The sequence below is a fragment of the Orcinus orca genome, chromosome X (genome assembly GCF_937001465.1).
Source record: "Orcinus orca chromosome X, mOrcOrc1.1, whole genome shotgun sequence".
In the NCBI taxonomy this organism is placed as follows: Eukaryota; Metazoa; Chordata; class Mammalia; order Artiodactyla; family Delphinidae; genus Orcinus; species Orcinus orca.
In genome coordinates, this window is record NC_064580.1 from 117,796,282 (window position 1) to 117,819,181 (window position 22,900).

Genomic DNA, 22,900 nt, shown 5'->3' on the forward strand with positions numbered 1-22,900 from the left:
CCAAAATAATTAAAGAGATAGAAACACTTTCAAACTCATTTTATGAGACCAGCATTACCCTGATACAAGAGCCAGAGAAAGACACCACAAGAAAAGAAAACCATAGGCCAATATCCTGATGAATATAGATGCCAAAGTCCTCAACAAAATACTAGCAAACCAAATGTAATAGCACACTGAAGGCATCATACACCATGACCAGTGGGAAATATACCTAGGATGCAAGGATGATTTGACATACAAAAATCAATCAATGTGATACATCACACTCAAAGGGAAAAAGATAAAAATCATATGATCATCTCAATAGATGCAGAAAAAGCATCTGACAAAAATCCAACATCCTTTCATGATAAAAACAAAAATGCTCAACTAATTAAGAATAGAAGGAAATTGCCTCAACATAAGAAGGCAATATATGAAAAGCACATCATACTCAATGGTGAAAAACAGAGCTTTTTCCTCTAAGATCAGGAACAAGGCACAGATGCCCACTTTGGTCACTTCTATTCAACACAGTACTGGATGTCCTAGCCAGATAGGCAAGAAAGAAAAATAAAAGGCATCCAAACGGGAAAGGAAGAAGTAAAATGATCTCTGTTCACAGATGACATGATTTTATATGTAGAAAACCCTAAAGACTCCACAAAAAAACTGGTAAAACTAATAAACGAATTCAGTAAATTTGCAGGATCCAAAATTAACATACAGAAATCAGTTGCATTTCTATACATTAACAATGAACTATCCAAAAAAATACAGAAAGAAAGAAAGAAGGAAAGAAATCTCATTTATTGATACAATAGCATCCAAAGAATAAAATACTTAGTACTAAACTTAACCAAGGAGACCAAAGACTTGTACACTGAAAATTACAAAACATTGATGAAAAAAATTAAAGAAGGAACAAACAAGTGTAAAGACATCCCATGTTCACAGATCAGAAGAGTTTATACTGTTAAAAATGTCCAGACGTCAAAAGTGATCTACAGATTCAATGCAATCCCTATAAATCCTCAATGGCATTTTTTTTTTTACAGAAACAGAAAAAAACAATCCCAGAATTCATATGGAACCAAAATGAACCCCAAATAACAAAGTTGGAGGTTTCACACTTCCTTATTCCAAAACATATTACAAATCTACAGTAATTAAAACAGTATGGTTGGCACAAAGAAAGACACTAGATCAACGGAACAAATTAGAAAGCCTAGAAATAAATCTATGTATATATGTTTAATTGATCTTTGACAACGGTGCCAAGAATATATAATGAGAAAAAAACAGTCTTCAACAAATGGTACTGGGAAAACTGAATATGCACATGCAAAAAAAAAAAAAAAAGAAGAAACTGGAACCTTACCTCACACCACACACAAAAATCAACTCAAAATGGATTCAAGACTTAAACATAAAACCTGAAGCTCTAAAATTCCTGGAAGTAAACAGGAGAAATGCTTCCAAACATTGGTCTTGGCAATGATTTCTTGAATATGATACCAAGAGCACAGTTAACAAAATGAAAAATAGGCAGGTGGAACTACATCAAACTAAAAGGATTTTTCACAGCAAAGGAAACAATCAGCAAAGTGAAAAGGCAACCTATGAAAAGGAAAAAATGTTTACAAATCATATATTTGATAAGGGTCTAATCTCCAAAAAAAATAAGGAACTCCTACAACTCAATAGTAAAGATACTAATAACCTAACTTAGAAGTGGGCAAAGTAACAAACACATGAAAGGATGCTCAACATCACTAATCATAAGAGAAATGCAAATCAAAAGCACAATGAGGTATCACCTCACACCAGTCAGAATGGCCATCATCAAAAAATCTACAAACAATAAATGCTGGAGAGGGTGTGGAGAAAAGGGAACACTCTTGCACTGTTGGTGGGAATGTAAATTGGTACAGCCACTATGGAGAACAGTATGGAGGTTCCTTAAAAAACTACAAATAGAACTACCATACGACCCAGCAATCCCACTACTGGGCATATACCCCGAGAAAACCATAATTCATAAAGAGTCATGTACCAAAATGTTCATTGCAGCTCTATTTACAATAGCCAGGACATGGAAGCAACCTAAGTGTCCATCGACAGATGAATGGATAAAGAAGATGTGGCACATATATACAATGGAATATTACTCAGCCATAAAGAGAAACAAAATTGAGTTATTTGTAGTGAGGTGGATGGACCTAGAGCCTGTCATACAGAGTGAAGTAAGTCAGAAAGAGAAAAACAAATACCATATGCTAACACATATATACGGAATCTAAAAAAAGAAAAAAAAATGGTCATGAAGAACCTAGGGGCAGGGCAGGAATAAAGATGCAGACCTACTAGAGAATGGGCTTGAGGACATGGGGAGGGGGAAGGGTAAGCTGGGACAAAGTGAGAGAGTGGCATGTACATATATACACTACCAAATGTAAAACAGATAGCTAGTGGGAAGCAGCTGCATAGCACAGGGAGATCACCTTGGTGCTTTGTGACCACCTAGAGGGGTGGGATAGGGAGGGTGGGAGGGAGGGAGACATAAGAGGGAAGAGATACGGGGATATATGTGTATGTATAGCTGATTCACTTTGTTATAAAGCAGAAACTAACACACCATTGATAAGCAATTATACTTCAATAAAGATGTTAAAAAAAAAGAAGAGGGCTTCCCTGGTGGCGCAGTGGTTGGGAGTCCGCCTGCCGATGCAGGGGACACGGGTTTGTGCCCTGCTCCGGGAGGATCCCACATGCCGCAGAGCAGCTGGGCCCGTGAGCCATGTCTGCTGAGCCTGCGCGTCCAGAGCCTGTCCTCTGCAGCAGGAGAGGCCACAGCAGTGAGAGGCCCACGTACCACACACACACACACACAAAAAATAAAAGTGGGCAAAGGACTTGAATAGACATTTTTCCTAAGAAGACATACAAATGGTACATGAAAAGATGCTCAACAACACTAATCATCAGGGAAGTGCAAATCAAAACCACAATGATATTTTATAATAACTATAAAAGAAGTATAACCTTTAAAAATTGTGAATCACTATATTGTACACCTGTAACTTATATAATATTGTACAGAAACTATACTTCAATTAAATATTACATTAGTATTTGTTTGAGGAAAAGAGATACATGACCCCTACTACATGAGACTGTATACATTTAAGTAGAGAAGTGTAATAGTTACTGTAAACACACACACACACACACACACACACACACACACACACACATACAATGAGACATCCCCTCACATCTGATTAGGATGGCCATTATCCAAAAATAAATAAATAAATAAAGACAAATGTTGGCAAAGATGTGAAGAAGTTGGAACCTCTGTGCATTGTTGGCGGGAATGTAAATTGGTGCAGCCACAGTGGAAACAGTATGGAAGTTCCTCAAAACACTGAAAATAGAACTACCATTTAATCCAGCAATCCAACTTTTGGTTATTTATCTAAATAAACTGAAATCAAGGTCTCAAAGAGACATTTGCATTCCCACAGCCAAGTCGTGAAACAACATAAATGGCCATTGCTGAATGAATGGATAAAGAAATGTGGTATGCACATGCATACCTCTTTAAAGAGAAGGAAATCGTGTCATATGTGAAAACATGGATGAACTCTGAGGACATCATGCTATTTACCACAATAAAAATAGAAGGAAAAAAAGTGGAGGCAAAATGAAACTTCCTTAGGCAAATAAAAACTGAGGGAAACTGTCACCAGTAGACCTCCTATCAAATATTGTTAAAATAAGTATTTCAGAGAGAAGGAAACTTGGACCCACATGAAAAGGAAGAGTGTCAGAGAATAATAAATGCAGTTAAAATAAAATCTTTTTTCTTATTCTTAATAGATCTAATAGATACCTGTTCAAAGTAATAAAAGCAACAGTATATTGAGTGATTTTATGTTATGGATACATGAAATGAATGAGAACAATAAGAGATGAGGGGAAAAAATTTAGAATACTCTGTTATAAGGTACCTGCATTACCTGTGAAATGGTAAGTGTTATGTGAAAGTGCTGTTAGGTTAGTTGTAAATGGATATTACAAACTCTAGGGAAATCACTAAAATTTTTTCAGAAAAAGACAAAGAGAAGAAGAGAAAATGAAATCATATAAAATGTTTAACTAAAACCAGAGAATGCAGGACTTCCCTAGCAGTCCAGTGGTTAAGACTCCGTGCTTCCACTGCAGGGGGCAGAGGTTCAATCCCTGGTTGAGGAACTAAGATCCCACATGCCGGGTGTCACAGTCAAAATTAAAAATAATAATAATAATAAAACCACAGAAGGCAGTAAAAGGGGGGCAGTAAAGAAAGAACAAGGGAAATTAATAGAAAATGGTTACAAACATTTTAGATATTAATCCAACTATAACTATAGTCACTTTAAATATGAATGGTCCAAATATGTCAGTTAAAGGACAGAGATTCTCAAAGTGGATTAAAAAAGCAAGACTCAATTATATATTGTCTACAAGACACAGACAGATTATAAGCAAAGGTATGGAAAATGAAATATTAACAGCAATCAAAAGATAGCTGGATTAGCTATATTAATTTCAGAAAAAGCTGACATCAGAACATGGAAAACTATCAGGGATAAAGAGAGAGAATTACAGAAAGATACAAGGGCCATTTCTCCAACAAGACAAAGCAATCCTTAACATGAATGCACCTAACAACAGAACATCAAAATACATGAGGCAAAAAAAAAAGTGATAGGACTTCCCTGGTGGTGCAGTGGTTAAGAATCCACCTGCCCACCAGTCCCCTCCACCAGGAAGCCTACACAAGCCCCTGAACCAACCTTATCCACTGGGGGCAGACACCAAGAACAATGGGAACTATGAACCTGTAGCCTGCGAAAAGGAGACCCCAAACACAGTAAATTAAGCAAAATGAGAAGACAGAGAAATACACAGCAGATGAAGGAGCAAGGTATAAACCCACCAGACCGAACAAATGAAGAGGAAATAGGCAGTCTACCTGAAAAAGAATTCAGAGTAATGACAGTAAAGATGATCCAAAATCTTGGAAATAGAATGGAGGAAATAAAAGAAACATTTAACAAGGACCTAGAAGAACTAAACAGCAAACAAACACTGATGAACAACACAATAAATGAAATTAAAAATTATCTAGAAGAAATCAATAGCAGAATAAATAAGGCAGAAGAGCAGATAAGGGACCTGGAAGATAAAATAGTGGAAATAACTACCACAGAGCAGAACAAAGAAAAGAGAATGAAAAGAATTGAGGACAGTCTCAGAGACCTCTGGAACAACATTAAACGTACCAACATTCGAATTATAGGGGTCACAGAAGATGAAGAGAAAAAGAAAGGGTCTGAGAAAATATTTGAAGAGATTATAGTTGAAAACTTCCCTAATATGGGAAAGGAAATAGTCAATTAAGTCCAGGAAGCACAGAGAGTCCCATACAGGATAAATCCAAGGAGAAACACGCCAAGACACATGTTAATCAAGCTATCAAAAAATAAATACAAAGAAAAAATATTAAAAGCAGCAAGAGAAAAGCAACCAATAACATACAAGGGAATCCCCATAAGGTTAACAGCTGATCTTTCAGCAGAAACTCTACAAGCCAGAAGGCAGTAGCAGGACATATTTAAAGTGATGAAAGGGAAAAATCTACAACCAAGATGACTCTACCCAGCAAGGATCTCATTCAGATTTGATGGAGAAATTAAAATCTTTACAGACAAGCAAAAGCTAAGAGAATTCAGAACCACCAAACCAGCTTTACAACAAATGCTAAAGGAACTTCTCTAGGCAGGAAACACAAGAAGAGGAAAAGACCTACAACAACAAACCCAAAACAATTAAGAAAATGGTAATAGGAACATACATATCGATAACTACCTAAAATGTAAATGGATTAAATGCTCCAATCAAAAGACATAGACTGGCTGAATGGATACAAAAGCAAGACCCGTACACATGCTGTGTACAAGAGACCCACTTCACATGTAGGGACAACCTAATATATTAACAACCACTGAGTTCTACACTTTAAAATGGTGGATTTATGGTATGTGAATCATATCTCAGTAATGAATCAAGTAACCCAATTTAACAATAGGCGAAGGATCTGAATAGACATTTCCCCAAATGAAGGTACACCAATTACCAATAAAGCACATGAAAGATGCTCAACATCATTAGTCATTAGGGAAATGCAAATCAATATCAAAATGAGATATCGTCACTTCATACCCTCTAGAACGGCTATAATCAAAAAGACTGATGATAACAAATGTTGGTGAGGATGTGGAGAAATGAAACCGCCATAAATTCCTAGTAGGAATATAAATTGGTGTAGCCACTTTGGAAAACATTCTCACAGTTCCTCTAAAAGTGAAACACAGAGTTACCGTATGACCCAGCAATTTCACTCCTACGTATCTACCCAAGAGAAATGAACACACAGGTCTACACAACGACTTGTACATGAATCTTCATAGTAGCACCATTCACAGTCCATATGTCCACAAACTGGTGAATGAAGAACAATATGCGGTATCCATACAATGAAATATTTTTCATTGTATGTACGGCAATTTAAAAAAACAATGTACTGTTAAGTGCAACAACATGGATGAACCTTGAAAACATTATGCTGAGTGAAAGAAGCCGGACACAAAAGGCCATATGTTGTGTGATTCCACTTAAATGAAATGTTCAGAATAAGCAAATCCATAGTGACATAAAGTATTTTAGTGGTTGCCTTGGGCTGGCAATGGGGAGTGACAGCTAATGAGTATAGGTTTGTTTGGAGAATGATGAAAATCTTCTAAAATTGATTGTGGTGATGGTTGCACAACTCTGAATATACTAAAAATCATTTAACTGTACACTTTAAATGGGTGAATTGTATGGTATGTGAATTATATCTCAATAAAGTTACTATATTAAAAAAGAAACGGTAAAATTTTATTTCTTAAGCTGGGTGGTGGGTACATGGGTGCTCATTTTATGATAATTCTTTAAGTTTGCATTTAGATTATTCACTTTGTAGGTGAAATACATGTGTTAATAAAAACATTTTTTTTAGAAGTCTGACAGACCTGGATTCTAATTCTGGCTCAACCACTTAACAGCTATGAGTACTTGGGCAGATTACTTAACCTTCTAATGTCTCATCTGTAAAGCAGAGATGATGGTAATAATAGTAACTCCCTCGTAGGCTTTTACATCATGTGCCTGGCACATTGTCAGTGTTATTTTTAGCTCTAAGCAGTTGAGCCACTTGCCTAAATAATCCAGAGTCATGGCTTCTCTTTCTTTAAACTCCAACTTCCATATTTGCTATGCCACAAGAGTTCACAACTTTCATCCGGGAAGTAAAATTCACCTTCAAGTAGGACCTACTGAATTCTACCTTCAAAATGCCCTTACATAACAGCTCTATAAAGTCAATCAAGCTCCTAATGAACCAGGACAAAGCCAAAGTTTCCATCACTTCTGAGGTTGTTGTCACCCACTGTTCCAGCCTGGGTCTGGGAGTACAAGTCAAATTAAGAGAAGAATAATCTTTTCAGTCTTAAGCAGCCTCCAGAATCATGTCGGTTCTGAATCTAGTCTCCGAGTTCAGTCATAAGAGACTCTGTGTGTTGGTCTTCCTATTGTCCCACCTGGATTCCTAGCACATAGCTTCAAAGTCCAAACTGTGTCTTCAAGCCTATCCTACAGAATTCTGGCCCAGATGAATGTATCAGTGAATGTGTCAAGGGTGAGTCGTCAGAGTGTAAGGAAGGGTAGGAGAGATGTGAGCTTATCTGGGTCCCTTGTAAGGACTCTTAAAGGAGATACTGTGCTGCTGTTCTCCATGAATCTGAAACAATTTATATTCATGTATAATTGTCATCAGAGACCTTTGCTTAGAGTACCTGACACCCAGTTCACAGGGTTAGTTTCCTTCCACCTTTCCCTGCTGACACCTGCCTTTTAGCCATATTACTACTTGAGACTTCCTCTACCAGACAAAGGGAGAGTGAAAAAGAGATGAACCTAGGCAGCTTAGCTCTGCAGCAACTTGGATAAAACATTCACTGGGATGGGGAAGGCTAAACCATTGGCTCTGAATAGAATTTTACTTCAAGAAAGCCTTCCCTGACCCTTCGTTCACTCCACACTTTGATACCATGTTCAAAGTCTCACAGCTTCCTTTTAATTACCCTTTTCTAATACAACATGTTTACAACATTTAATTTCATGTCTATTTCTCTCAAGAGTCTATGCTCCATGAGGGAAGGGACCTTCTCTTCCTTGTTCACTACTGTATCCCCATCAACTACTATAGGACCTTGCACATAGTAGGTGCTCAATAAATTATTTGTTGCATGAATGGACAATAAATCCATATAACAATGAATCAATTTCTGGTATGATGAATGGGGATAATCAAGAGTGCAGTGGGAGATCTTGGATTTCCAAATGAGGTAGTCCTGGGAAAGGATATCATTGCAAAGCAGCTTTTTGGGGGAAATGTTAATGATTTACCTGTGCTGGGTGAGTACATTTACAGCTGAAGGATGATTTGCACAGTAAGCCAGATACATAGATTTAAAATGAGGCATGAGGTTCAGTAGACAGCCACCTACTTTGTGTTGGTTTTCTGGAAACCTGTAAGCAAAACAGGTGAAACACAGAATGTAAAATAGGAAACGGGATAAAGGAAGATGATTCCAATTAAACCTGGCAACACGCAAACCTTATGAATTCTTTTGCCAAAGTTAAAAAGAAACTTCTATATTATAACCATTTTATCTATGAAATGCGAGTTCTTGGCCACTGTTTTAAACTCTAGCCACCAAACATAGCTCCAATATATAGGGTCAGATACTTATTTGGAATTACTAGGGTTTTTTAAGATACTTATTCAAATTATAATATTCAAATTTAGCCGGGCACACGAAATATACTCTTGACTAATTTGCATGAAGTTCAAGTACAGACAAAACTAACTGAATCCAAAAATGGCACATCACAAAGGAGTATTATGTAGTCTTGGTGGCCTGGTGTTGCTAGGCGAGGTGACATCCAGATGTTTGGAATTACATGGCATCCATTTTAGTTTGCAGAAAAATCAGAAAAACACAAGAAATAAAAAAAATTACTCGGAATTCCACCATTCAGAGATATCTATTATAACAATGTTGGCATATTCCTTGGACTCTCTTCTACATGTTTCCATATAAAATGAAAAGCAAAGATTACAAATCTAAATAGTAATATGCTCTTCTCACTTAGTCACCATCTTTCCATACCAATAATATGGCTCCCACTGCATTTGCAGTGGTTCCTCAGGTCTCTTTACAGGGGGTTCTCACCAGCTTCGTCCCTGGACAACCACCCGTGTCTCATTAAGCTCAAGAAACAGGCAATTGCCCCAAATTCCCTATAGACGACGAAAGTCACCAATTCTCCGAGATCCACTACTTGGAAAACGAATCTTGCTCCAGAAACATATTGCCTGATGATCATCACAGTTCATTCTGCACTTCAACGAGCTAGCTAGCCATCAATGATGTGTTGTGGTTCACATAAAGATATTACTTGGGCCTTCCTTGGTGGCGCAGTGGTTGAGAGTCTGCCTGTCGATGCAGGGGACGTGGGTTCGCTCCCCGGTCTGGGAAGAGCCCAAATGCCACGGAGCGGCTGAGCCCGTGAGCCATGGCTGCTGAGCCTGCGCGTCCGGAGCCTGTGCTCCGCAACGGGAGAGGCCGCAACAGTGAGAGGCCAGCGTACCGCAAAAAAAAAAAAAAAAAAAAAAAAAAAAAATTACTTAGAAAAGTAATCTGCAATGTACAAAAGAAAAATATCTAATCGATGACAAAGGCATCATCCATGGTCGATTTAGACCTTATTTGTCAATATGATTTTTAAATAAAGTGAAAAATAACGGACCAGATGTAGAGTCCTGATAAGCAACTAGTGGGTTGACTCTGTGAGTACCACCACCTAGTAGATTTTCTCTGTACTGGGGCAATTTATCAAAGTTGGAATAAATGTATAAATGCATAATAACTGCATAAATATCAAGTGCCCCTATCTAAGACAACAGTTAAAAGAAAACAAAACACACCAAAAAACTCAATGTTGCCAGCTATCCTGGTGGCGACGTGCGACACTTACTTTGAACATTCTTCCAAGGCTTGGCAGAGCGTCTGTTGAAACGTGCATACTTCCTCGAAGTTTCCCAATAAAGATGTAAATTCCACAGTACTCAGACTGAAAAAAATATATATGTAGTTTCAGTGAAGAGAACTTGGGGATGACTCTAGTTATCTATCTCTAGTCTAGTTAGCTGATAGTTTGCCAGTAACTGGCAAATGGGAGAAGGGAAGCAATCCCTATATTTTAACTTTAGGTTTTTAATTGACACCAACTCTGTGATCTCAAGCAACTTTCTAAAGCTTCTTTCCTTGATTTCCCTTTTCCATAACAAGAATAATGATCCTAAAGAAAATGAGTGTTTGTAAGGGACATTTAGGTATTTTACAAAGCAAGGAGTAAATGAATAACAAGTGCTTAACATCTAAGCATCTACAGAGAACAGATTGGTGGTCGCCAAAGGGGGGGGAGGGGGTGGAATGGGGGTCAAAAGGTTCAAGCTTCTAGTTATAAAATAAGTAAGTCATAGGGATGTAATGTACAGCGTAGTGACCATAGTTAATAATACTGTACTGCATAGTGGAAAGAGTCGCTGAGAGAGGAGATCTTAAAAGTTCTCATCACAAGAAAAAAATTTTTGTAACTGTGTGTGATGATGCATGTTAACTAGATTTATTGTGGTGATCATTTCACAATATATACAAATATAGAATCATTACACTGTACACCTGAAATTAATATAATGTTATATGTCAAATACATCTCAAAAAAATATCTAAGTATCTAAATGGGTAGAATACATCATAGCTGGGAATAAGTGTAAAAACTTTTGAATACTCTCCTCTAGAGGAGCTGGGAAAGTTAATTGAAAGACATTACATGTGCTATTCATAAATCAACTAAAGGAAATCTTGAGCGGAAATAGGAGGGAAGAAAATAGTACTGATGTGTTTGTTTGCCTTTGGAATGGAATGGAGTCAAACACAAACTGAACCATTTTAATCCAGTGCCTCTGTACTAAGAATTTTCTCATCCTTTCTTCCCCTACCAAATAATAGGTGATAAAAACAAGAGCCAGCACTAATACAGCGCTTAACACTGAGGTAAGCATTTTACAAATAACAACTCGTCTTAACCTTACAACAACTTTATGAGGTAGGTACTATTGCTGTCTCTGTTTTACACATAGGGAAATCCAGGCACAGAGAGGTTAAAGCAAATCAGCCAAAGTCCCAAATCCAGTGAATGGTGAAGCCAGAATTTGAACCCAAACATTCTAGCTCCGGAGTCCATGCTCCTAACCACTTTTTTTTTTTTTGCGGTACGCGGACCTCTCACTCTTGCGACCTCTCCCGCTGCGGAGCACAGGCTCCGGACGTGCAGGCTCAGCGGCCATGGCTCACAGGCCCAGCCGCTCCGCGGCATGTGGGATCTTCCCGGACCGGGGCACGAACCCGTGTCCCCTGCATCGGCAGGCGGACTCTCAACCACTGCGCCACCAGGGAAGCCCCTAACCACTTGTTGAGAGAAAACTTTTCTGAAGATTTACTTAAAAGGCCCGTGTCTGCCACATGTTCTTTCTCCTTAATAATACAAGGGGAGGGTTTCCAGGAGAGTAATTTTTGCTGACAAAGAAAAGGAAGACCCAAAAAGACGTTACCAGTAACCCCTAGAGTATAAAAAGCACCCAGTTCCTCTGCTCTGATGCCCTCCTGAACCACAAGCTGGAAAACCCCTCTCATGGGTATCAAAAGTGAAACCCTTTAGCCAGCTTCCCTGGCTGCTGTTCCCCCATAGCAGCAAGAACCTGACTGGGAGCTTATCTGGACCTTCCAGGATCAAACAATAAACAGTCCCCTTTGCTCAAATCACTTTGGGGTCTACAAGGCAGAACCAATGGGAAGTGACTAGAACTGCATTTTGAATTTCCTTGGGAACAGTGCGGTTCTGACTCGGGTCTCTCATCTCCTCTGCCGTGGCTCTTTTCTTTTCCTTTGACTATTTCTTGATTGCTAATCAGTCACTCCTCCATTTGAAATCTTACCATCTTTGCTGCCAGGGTTACCACTTCAGTTCCCCTCTCCTCCTCTGCCTGTCACCTCTAGAACACAGAACCACATTTTACTCGGTGGCAGGAGATGCAGTGGGTTGAGTCTGGCCACTGACTGACTGTGTGATGGGCAGGACAGTGAGCCTCTCTGGACTTCGTTTTTTTTTTTATTTATTCAATGAGGATAGTCATTTCTTCCAGGGCACTAGACCCAATGATTCACTGAGGTTCCATTCAGCTCTAAGGGCTATGATTCACAGAGCACTTCATGTTTCACATAATAATAACAAAAGCCACTTTGTTGTTGATCATTTAAACTCTGACAAAACACAGGAATACAAAATCCTTTCATACTGAAGTAAGATTCCCATAGTGCCATGAAAATAACCGAGTAGGAAATTTAACAGGACATTATGCCTAAGCAAGCATTATTTAGGAAAAGGGAGAAAATAGTGAAATACATTAAACTTATTTAAGCCTGAAGCCAACAGTTTAGGCAATTGTTTGGCAAAAATAAACTCTTAAAGTGAGGTACAAGAAGAGGTTTCTGTCCTCCATTCTATGTATCAACTGCTAAATTTACCATTTGACTTATAGATCATAATCTCCAGTAAAGTTTAATCCATTAAAATAAAAAACACACATAAATGCAGTTAGCTATTATTTGTTACATATGCCAGGCCTACAAGCACTAAAAAATGAACGGTCAATATTTTTCTTTTGTGAAAAGTAAGTTTTCAATTCAGGCCTTCAGATTTCTAAGACCAGGATAAGGTTTGAATATTTTTAACACCTCTTTCTCATTCACTTTTGCCTGGGTGAAATACTGGCTTGAATTGCTCTTAGGAAGATTCACAAAATGCCACGCTTTTTCCTTTCTGGGAGCATGGGAAAGAGTTTCTGCCGTGGCAAGCCAAGGTCAGAGCGAGCGCAAGAATTTCCACTGTCTGTGCTTTCTGCATAAAAACACCAGCAAGTCCTTTTTCTGGAAGGTAAAACTAGATGTATCACTTCTAAAACGTACAAGATAAAAATGGTGACAGACAGAAAGGCAGATCGGCTCATTCCCTCCACAGCCAGAAGAGAAAGAAAGCCAAGCTCTCCAAAAGCTACATCTTGCATAATTTCTGTTGTCCTGACCATGTTCTTGGCAACCTGTGATCTGTGGAAATTCTTCTAAAGGGCAAAATCAATTATTCAGTGACATAAGAGTAATGACTCCATCTACTGACATTATCTTGCTTTGCTTAGCGAGAGGTTTAAAATATAAATCTTACTTGTTATTGGACTGCAGGGGTCTTAAGTAAGTAACAAGAAGAGACTGAAGTTCTTTAGCATACTCTTTTTCAGTGTCCAAGATATTCTGTAACACCTATGGAGAAACAAAGGTCAAGGTATTGTAACTGTCAGAAAAGTCCAAGGTAAAATAGAGTTTTAGATCTTTTAACCAAATTATCAGAAAAAAAAGTCCTATTTATTCAGCTACACTGTAAGTAAGGAGCACAAGATCTGTAAACTACTCTAGTTTACTAGAGTAAACTACTAATCTAGTAAACTACTCTAATAATTGCATGACAACTGGTTATACTGCATAACTCATACGAACACATTTTTTCAGAATTACCCATAATTGGAGGGACCTTGCCATTTACACAGTACTACTCAGAATGCTTTCATGTGCTTTAAATCATTTTATCCTCAGCAAAGGTCTCAGCTAACAAAGGATCATCATTCCCATTTTATGGATGAGGAAATTGAGGCCAGCTACCTCAAGACATAGAGATTCAGTGTCAGGATAATTTCATGATAACTGATGTCAAACATCAAAAAAGATTTTTTTATATTATGTTCTTGAGAAAATCTTTAGGTGACAAAATCTGAGGACACTGAATTTTTAAGCAGTTAAAGCTGGCTTTTTAATAAAGGTAAAAAGTGCTAGTATGAACATTTCAAAGAGAAAAAGAAGCTGAAATGTGAGGAATTTAACAAGGAAAATGATGCTTACCAGTATTATTAATGATAGCCAAATGAAAATCCTATCGGCAAAACAACCAATGTACAGGTCCACAACTTCTCTGCCCCCACCAACCCTGGGGTCACACCTCAGTTCCCAGCCTCTTCTGGAGGCAGCTATAACCTTCATTCTAGGCTCCTAGAGATCACCAAGTTAATATTTTGGTGTATTTTCTCTCGTATCTCCTAATCCATTCAACACAAATTTACTGAGTGCCTCCTTGGTGCCAAAGGCCATGCCTGTCCTTAGGGAGTTTCTACTCTGTCTTCAGAGGGAGCCATTAAACACGGGCTCACAAGACAATGTGAAGCATTCTTAGACAGAAGAAGCCCCTTAGCCTACCAATATGCCAGACATATACTCACAAGACAGTGCATGATGATCTGCTATTGACAGGTGGAGTGGACAAAGCAACTGGAGGTCCAGGTAGCTGTGGGTTTTTTAGGAAACAACTGGACTGGAAGGTGGTCATCCAGGCTCTGCTACCAACGGACAGGTTGCTTCAGTTTTAAGGCTCATATCAGATTGTGACATCTCACCTACCTCAGGGACCATTGTGAAGAGGTAAGTGTGAGACACTGTACAGGTAGGTGCTGGGTGAGCTGGGAAACAGTCCCTCCAATTTAAGGGGTTAAAAAAGGTTTCTCAATGGCAGCACTATTGATATTTCAGAGCAGATAGCTCTTTGTTGTGAGCAGATGCCCTGTGCACTGTAGGATGTTTAACAACATCCCTGGCATCTACCCACCAGATGTCAGTTGCATGCCACCCCCTACCCCATTATGACAATCAAAAATGTGTCCAGACATTGCCAGATGTCACCTGAAGGGCAATATCACTCCTAGTTGACAAGGACATAGGCCACAGGGTGGCTTTAAAAGCTAGGGCTTAAGTTGTAGCCCCTCCTCCCAGCCACTCATGTCTACTTTCAGTTTCTCTATTCCTCAGAGAGGAGTGCCTACTCTCTAAAGGTGTAAGTGTAAATTTAAGGGCCTGGAGGTACCAGTGCTCTGTGAAATTAATCCAGGAATGGAACAGAAATGTTACCCCTATAGAAAGTCGAAGCACAACAAAGGAAATTAGAAACTATCTTGAGATGAATAAAAAAGAAAACACAACATCAAAACTTATGGGATGAAGTTCAAGCAGTTCTTAGAGACTGTAAATAGCTGTAAATGCCTACATCAAAAAGAAGAAAGAGGACTTCTGGTTTCCAGTCCAGCATTTAAGGCATTTGGAAGTCATCACTCCATCCTAAAAGCAAGTAAACAGTTGAACAACTAGAAAAAAACTTTGCTTACATCTGTCAGGGAATTGAGGTCACAGGCAAAAATGGTACACTTAAAATTGGAGAGACAGACAGGCAGATAGAGAATCATAACTTGCTGGACCAGAAGACCATGAGCAGAAGCCTCCGTGGGAAGTGGTATCAGGGTAGGAAAACCTGAACTGTAATTGATGAATTGCTGGGGGCTCAGTGCAGAAACACCTGAGAGTTAAAAACTCTAGGGGGGGGCTTCCCTGGTGGCGCAGTGGTTGAGAATCCGCCTGCTGACGCAGGGGACGCGGGTTCGTGCCCCGGTCCGGGAAGATCCCACATGCCGCGGAGCGGCTGGGTCCGTGAGCCATGGCCGCTGAGCGTGTGCTCCGCAACGGGAGAGGCCACAGCAGTGAGAGGCCCGCATACCACCAAAAAAAAAAAAAAAAAAAAAAAACTCTAGGGGGTCCAGTCACAGAGGAGCATACCCACACTTCTGTGACGTTTACCTCCAGAAGCTGTACCAGGTCATCACAATGAAGATAGGAGGAAAATCTCCCTTGTGCTTCAGGAGAGGGAAGGGAAAAGTAGCCATTTTGAAATTTACCAGAGCATTCTGTTCTTCATAACAAGGTCTGCCCTCAAGAAAGTATTTTACCAAACCCTAACCTATTGGGGTTTTATCAGAGCCTAATATACCCAGGGGAAGAGAAATACCCTACTCCAGCTCCCTCCAGCCTTCCTGTCCTATCTAAGGGAGGGGAAAAAAGACTGAGAAACACTGCTGCAGTTCACAATCTAGGGACATAAGCTCACCAAAAGCCTGAGACCTAATCATAGGACTTGAGAACACTTCCCCTGACCCCATACCTTACCACCATATTACTAAAGGCCTATTTACTGCAGTTCCTCTTACCTAGTACATCACATCTGGCTTCCAACAAAAAATTACAAGGCATATGAAAAGGTAAAAAAACACAGTTTGAAGAGACAGAGCAAACATTAGAACCACAATCAGATATGGTAGGAATATTGGAATTATCAGACCAGGATTTTAATATAACAATGATTAATATGCTATGGGCTCGAATGGAAAAAGTAGACAACATGCAAGAACAGATGGGTATTGTAAGCAGGAATAAATACTGAGAAGGAATAAAAATGAAATGCTGGAGATCAAAAACACTCTAATAGAAATGAAGAATGCCTTTGATGGGCTTGTTAGTAAACTGGACCACTGAAGATAGAAGCTCTGGGCTTGAGGATGTGCCAATAGAAACTTTCAAAACTGAAAAGCAAACAGAAAAAAACCCTGAAAAATGGAACAAAATATCTAAGAACTGTGGGACAACATCTAAAGGTGTAACCTATGTGTGATGAGAATACCAGAAGGAGAATAAAGAGAGAAAGGTACAGAAGAAATATTTGAAACGACAATGACTAAGAATTTCCCCAAATTAATGTCAGACACCAAGCCACAGATCCAGGAAGCTCAGAGAAAACCCAGCAGGATAAATGCCCCCCCTGCAAAATGTCCCCTAAGCACACCATATTCAAACTCCAGAAAAATCAAAGATAAAGAAAAAAAAATCTTGAAAAAAAGCCAGAGGATAAAAATACTTTACCTATAGAGAAGTTAAGATAAGAACTATACGTGACTTGTCAGAAAGCATACAAGCAAGAGTAGAGTGGTGTAAAATATTTAAAGTGTTGGGGAAAAAAAACCCCACCAACCTGGAATTCTGTACCTTGTGAAATTTTCCTTCAAAAGTCAAGCAAAAATAGACTTTCTAGGACAAACAAAAATTGAGGGAATTTTCTGGCCAGCAGACCTGCTTTGCAAAAAGTGGGTTTTTTTTTTTAAAGTTCAGAGAGGGACTTCCCTGGTGGTCCAGTGGCTAAGACTCTGTGCTCCCAATGCAGGGGGCCCAGGTTCAATCCCTGGTCAGGGAACTAGATCCCACATGCTGCAACTAAGAGTTCGCATGCCACAACGAAGATCCCGCCTGCTGCAACTAAGACGCAGCGCAGCCAAATAAATAAATATTTAAAATTTTTAAAAATAAAAAAAATTAAGTTCGGGTGGGATAGAGAGGGTGGGAGGCAGATGCAAGAGGGAGGGGATATGGGGATATAAGTATACGTATAGCTGATTCACTTTGTTATACAGCAGAAACTAACAGAACAATGTAAAGCAATTACACTCCAATAAAGATGTTAAAAAAATAAAATAAAAAATAAAGATCAGAGAGAAAGAAGATGTTATAGGTTAGAAACAGATCTACATAAAGAAAGAAAGCATGAAAGAAGGAATAAGTGAAGATCAAATAAAAACTTATTTTTCTGTAAATCAACTATACCTCAATAAAAAACTTTTATTTTTCTTCTTAATTGATCAAACAGATAACAGTTTGTTCAAAATAATAATAGAAACAATGTATTAGATTATATATATATATATATAAAATGCTTATGTGTGCTTATGTATAAGTGAAATGAATGACAGCAATGATACAAGGGATAGGAAGGAGGGATTAGGAACACTTTGTTATTGTAAAGTACTTGCACTTGTACCTGTGAAGCAATACAGTGTTATTTGAAAGTGGACTTGGACTAGTTCTAAATGTATATTGCAAACTCTAGGGCAATCACTAAAAAAGTAAAAAAAAAAATTCTAAAACTACACAAGCTACCAAAACTGACTCACAAAGAGGTAGAAAATCTGAATATCTCTATAACAAGTAAAGAGATTGAATTAATATTCAAAACAACTTCCCATAAGTTAAAGCCCAGGATGAGATTGCTTTATTGATTAATTCTACCAAAAATTTAAAGAATTCACATCAATCCTTCACAAACACTTAAAATCCTGGCAAAGAAGAGTGTACAAAGTTAGAGTGTATACTTCTCAATTTCAAAACTTACTAAAAAGCTTCAGTAACAAGACAGTTTAGTACTGGTATAAAATAGATATATAGACCAATGGAATAGAATTGAGAGTCCAGAAATGAACTCATGGTGAACTTATTTTTGACAAGAGTGCTGTGAACTTCCAATAAGGAAAGAGTAGTCTTTTCAAAAAATGGTTCTGGCTAAATGGGAAAAGAATTTGATAAAGAATAGATACATGTATATGTATAATTGAATCACTTTGCTGTACACTTGAAACTAACACAACATTGTTAATCAACTATACTCCAATACAAAATAAAAAGTTTAAAAAAAGGTATATAAAAAGTGGTGCTGGGACTTCCCTGGTGGTGCAGTGGTTGGGAATCCACCTGCCAATGCAGGGGACACGGGTTCAATCCCTGGTCCAGGAAGATCTCACATGCTGCAGAGCAACTAAGCCCATGCGCCACAACTACTGAGCCTGTGCTCTAGAGCTTGTGAGCCACAACTACTGAGCCCGTGTGCCACAACTACTGAAGCCCACGCGCCTAGAGCCCATGCTCCGCAACAAGAGAAGCCACCGCAACGAGAAGCCCAGGCACCGCAAAGAAGAGTAGCCTGCACTCTCCGCAACTAAAGAAGGCCCGTGCACAGTAACAAAGACCCAACGTAGCCAAAAATAAATTAAATAAATAAAAACAACCAAAAAACAAAAACAAAAAACACATGTACCCTTTGATTGTGCAATCCCTCTTTAAAGAAAAAAAAAGTGGTGCTGGGACCACTGAATAACTACATACAAAGAAAGAATTACTCCTACTTCACACCATATACAAAAATTAACTCAAAATGGATTCAAGAGTTAAAACTACAAAACTCTTAGAAGAAAACAGAGGAGGAAATCTTCCTGATCTTGAATTCAGCAATGGATTCTTGGATGACACCAAAAGCACAAGCAACAAGAGAAAAAATAGATAAACTGAAATTCATGAAAATTGAAAACTTTTATGTATCACAGGACATTATCAAGAAAGTAAAAAGACAACCCACAGAATGGGGAAAATATCTACAAATCATATATTTGAAAAGGTTCTACTATTCAGAATATATAAAGGACTCTTACAACTCAACAATAATCAGTTAAAAGTTGGCCAAGGATTTAAATAGACATTTCTCCAAAGAAGATATACAAATGGCCAATAAGCACATAAAAAGATACTCAACATAGTTAACCATTAGGGAAATGCTAATCAAAACCACAATACTACTTCACACTCATTAGGGTGGCTATAATAAAAAGAAAAAAATAGAAAGAACAAGTGTTGGTGAGGGTGTGGAGAAACTGGGACCCTCATACATTGCTGGTGGGAAAGTCAAAAATTGTAACTGCTGTGGAAAAGTTTGGCAGTTCCTCAAAAAGTTAGACATAGAGTTATTATATGACCCAGTAATTCCACTCCTAGAGAAATGAAAACATATGTCTGTGCAAAAATTTGCACATCAATTTTCACAGCAGCATTATAAATAATAACCAAAAAGTGGAAATAATCCAAAGGTCCATAAACAAAACCTGGTATATATCCATAATATGGAAGATTTAATCCGTCATTAAAAGCAATGAAGGGACTTCCCTGGTGGTCCAGTGGTTAAGAATCCGCCTTCCAATGCAGGGGACACAGGCTCGATCCCTGGTCGGGAAACTAAGATCCCACATGCTGCGGGGCAGCTCAGCCTGTGCACTCTAGAGCCCGCACACCACAACTAAAGAGCCCGCGCACTGCAACTACGAGCCTGCATACCACAACGAAGATCCCGTATGCCGCAACTAAAACCCGACACAGGCAAATAAATTAATTAATTAAAAAAATACTTTCCTTCTTTAAGAAAAAAAAATGAAGTACTGATACATTCTACAACATGGATGAACCTTGACAATACTATGCTAAAAAAGAAGTCAAACACAAAAGAACAGATATTGTATGATTCAATTTATATGAAACATCCAGGATAGGGAAGACCCATAGAGATGGAAAGTCGATTAGTGGTTGTCAAGGGCTGGAGGGAGTGACTACAAACGGGTACAGGGTTTCTTACTGAGGTGATGAAAATGCTGGAAAGTAAGATGGTGGTGATCATCACACAACTCTGTTAATTTACTAAAAATCAGTGAATTGTACACTTTAAAGTGGCGATTTTTGTGCTGTGTGAATTATGTGTCATTATAGTTGTTATTTTAAAGTCAAAGCACAAATTTCTCATCTGTTAATAGAAACTTTTCTGTTTTTTCTCTGACTCCAAGTCCTCATCCAGTAGTGTCCTTCCAAACTCAAATGTGTCCATTGTTAGCGGTCTCTGCCCAGCTGAGCTGCTGTTCATTGCAATGTGTTAAATAATCATTTATACTCATGCTCAGCACTAGGATTCATTTTTTTATTCTTAAAAATGGAGAGAGCTGCACTAGAATTCAACAGTACCACATCTTATTAAGAGGTAAAACTCATAGGCAGACTACCGTTTTAGCAACATTTGTCTACAGTATTTGTATTGGAGGAAAAAGAGGATGGTGGCCTGGTTTCCCACTTATATTCAGGAGAGAATGAAGTCATCTCATCATCTCCTTTGTTCACATTTTTCTAAAGAGACCATGTCTGGTAATGAGCCATCTCACATCCTCAACCTTGCTTTCAAGCACTGTTGTCTGTAACTGTCACACTACCCAAAGTATAATGTCCATTGAAAAAAAAGAAAAACAAAACAAAAGTCATTGCCTGAGGGAATTTTTAAATTAGAAAATTCACGGACATTATTTATATCACAAAGTGTGATTTTTAAGACAATTAAACATCACTGCTTTAATTCCATGGTTGCTATAATTCAACATTCCTCCCCCCATTGAAACAGTTTTATTATTTTAACTTCCTTTAAAATGCTATCACAGGTAGTTCCTTTAAGAGAAAGCACTAAGATGTTGCAAGAAAGGTGCCAACTGTCCTGCTCCAGTGGATTTAATTGCTAGGCGAAGCAGCACACTTTCTAAGGGTTCCATCTGTGCTGGAACCACTCATATGGGACAAACGGAGGTAGGAAGGCAGACACTCCCTGCTGCCTTTGAGTAAGTTCTGGAGAGCTGAATGGAAACATACACTAAACTCGTATTGTTGCAAGTCTTGAGGGTGGCTAAATGCTGACTTTACAAGCTAAATTGACACAGGTGATTAATGAGTCCTTCATTAAATAATGCAAAATTTGTTTGAATGATGATGTACTAAATAGCATTGCCCTTGCTGTGGTTTGATTAGTAGAAATGCTCATCAGGGTGGATGCCTGGGATTCTCTCCCAAATTCATTTGGCTTTTTATTGCTTTCCTCAATCTCAGAAGACCAACTGATGAACTGCGGAGACTGGTTCTTTATTTTTCAGGCCACAGGGCATCTACTGTAAAAGGATAAAAAGGGAAGCAGACAGAGAAGGCTATGTGTTCCCAAACAGAAGGCCTCAGTGGTGAGTCAGAACGCAAACAGTTTGGCAGGCCAACCAACTTCAGAGCAGTACAATCTGATCGAGATGAAATCCACTCAAATACTAAAATGGACTGTGTCCAGACATTGCCTTTGCCTCTCTGACTCCATCTTCACAAGGACAACAGAGTATCCTTTTGCTCAATTAACCTCTGACTAAATTCAGAATAAAACAGATGGTGAGAAGCCATAGAAAAAAGAGGTGGAGGCCTTTTGTACCTCCGTCCTGGGCTATTGATTTTCCAGTAAAATATATTTCCTCCATTTCCTGGAAAGGCTTTAGAGTGAGTTCATTTTTATAACTCTGTTTTCCATAAGGGAACAAGTCATATAAGTCTGAAGAAATTATTTTAAGAGGCTAAAATGCATAAACAAAAGCTGGAAACAGAGATACACCCCATGATAAAGGAAGATTATAATGGCCCCAGGAAACCTTAATCTAAGCAAAACCATCATATTATAGGAATTCTGAGATAAGTATGATGCCTGCAAAAATGGGTTCATGCTGGTAAACTCCTAGGAGATGGGTAAAGGTAATACACTACGGTATTTATGTCATATTTGACGTATATGGCAGAAGAGCTCGCCGGTTTACATTCAAGTGCAGTGATCAATTTCACCCCTCCAGGTCCTTGGTTTTCACAAAACAAGCAGCACTCTTGCCCTGTTATGGACAGATTCTGCAAAACAGAGATGGACTCTGAAAACTCTTGTCACCTCCCTGACCTCAGATGGAAGATATGGATGAGTTAGGCAGGAAATGGGTAGGTAAAAAAGAATAGGGGATATAGAGAAGGAATAACTGGATAGATGTGTAAGGTAGTTTAGGCTGGTGGTTTTAAAAAAGGGAGGGTGCACAGAGGTTTTTTAGGGCAGTGAAATTACTCTGAACAACACTGTAATGGTGGATACGTGTCATTATACATTTATCCAAACCCATAGAATGTCCAACACCAAGAGTGAATGGTAATGTAAACTCTGGACTTTGGTGCTAATGATGGGTCAATGTAGG

At 38.6% G+C, this 22,900-nt stretch overlaps 1 protein-coding gene across 8 annotated transcripts in view; it reads right to left on the minus strand.

The window, feature by feature from the left end:
• The window catches only part of ARHGEF6 (Rac/Cdc42 guanine nucleotide exchange factor 6), a 123,814-nt gene that overhangs the window by 37,714 nt on the left and 63,200 nt on the right, over positions 1-22,900 (minus strand). For all 8 annotated transcript variants that reach the window (XM_033403656.2, XM_033403655.2, XM_033403657.2 and 5 more), the window contains 3 exons: positions 13,483-13,577; positions 10,177-10,272; positions 8,542-8,664 (listed from right to left, as the gene is read on the minus strand). In XM_033403656.2, the coding sequence (XP_033259547.1) occupies positions 8,542-8,664; positions 10,177-10,272; positions 13,483-13,577 (314 nt within the window). The remainder of the gene's footprint in view (positions 1-8,541; positions 8,665-10,176; positions 10,273-13,482; positions 13,578-22,900) is intronic.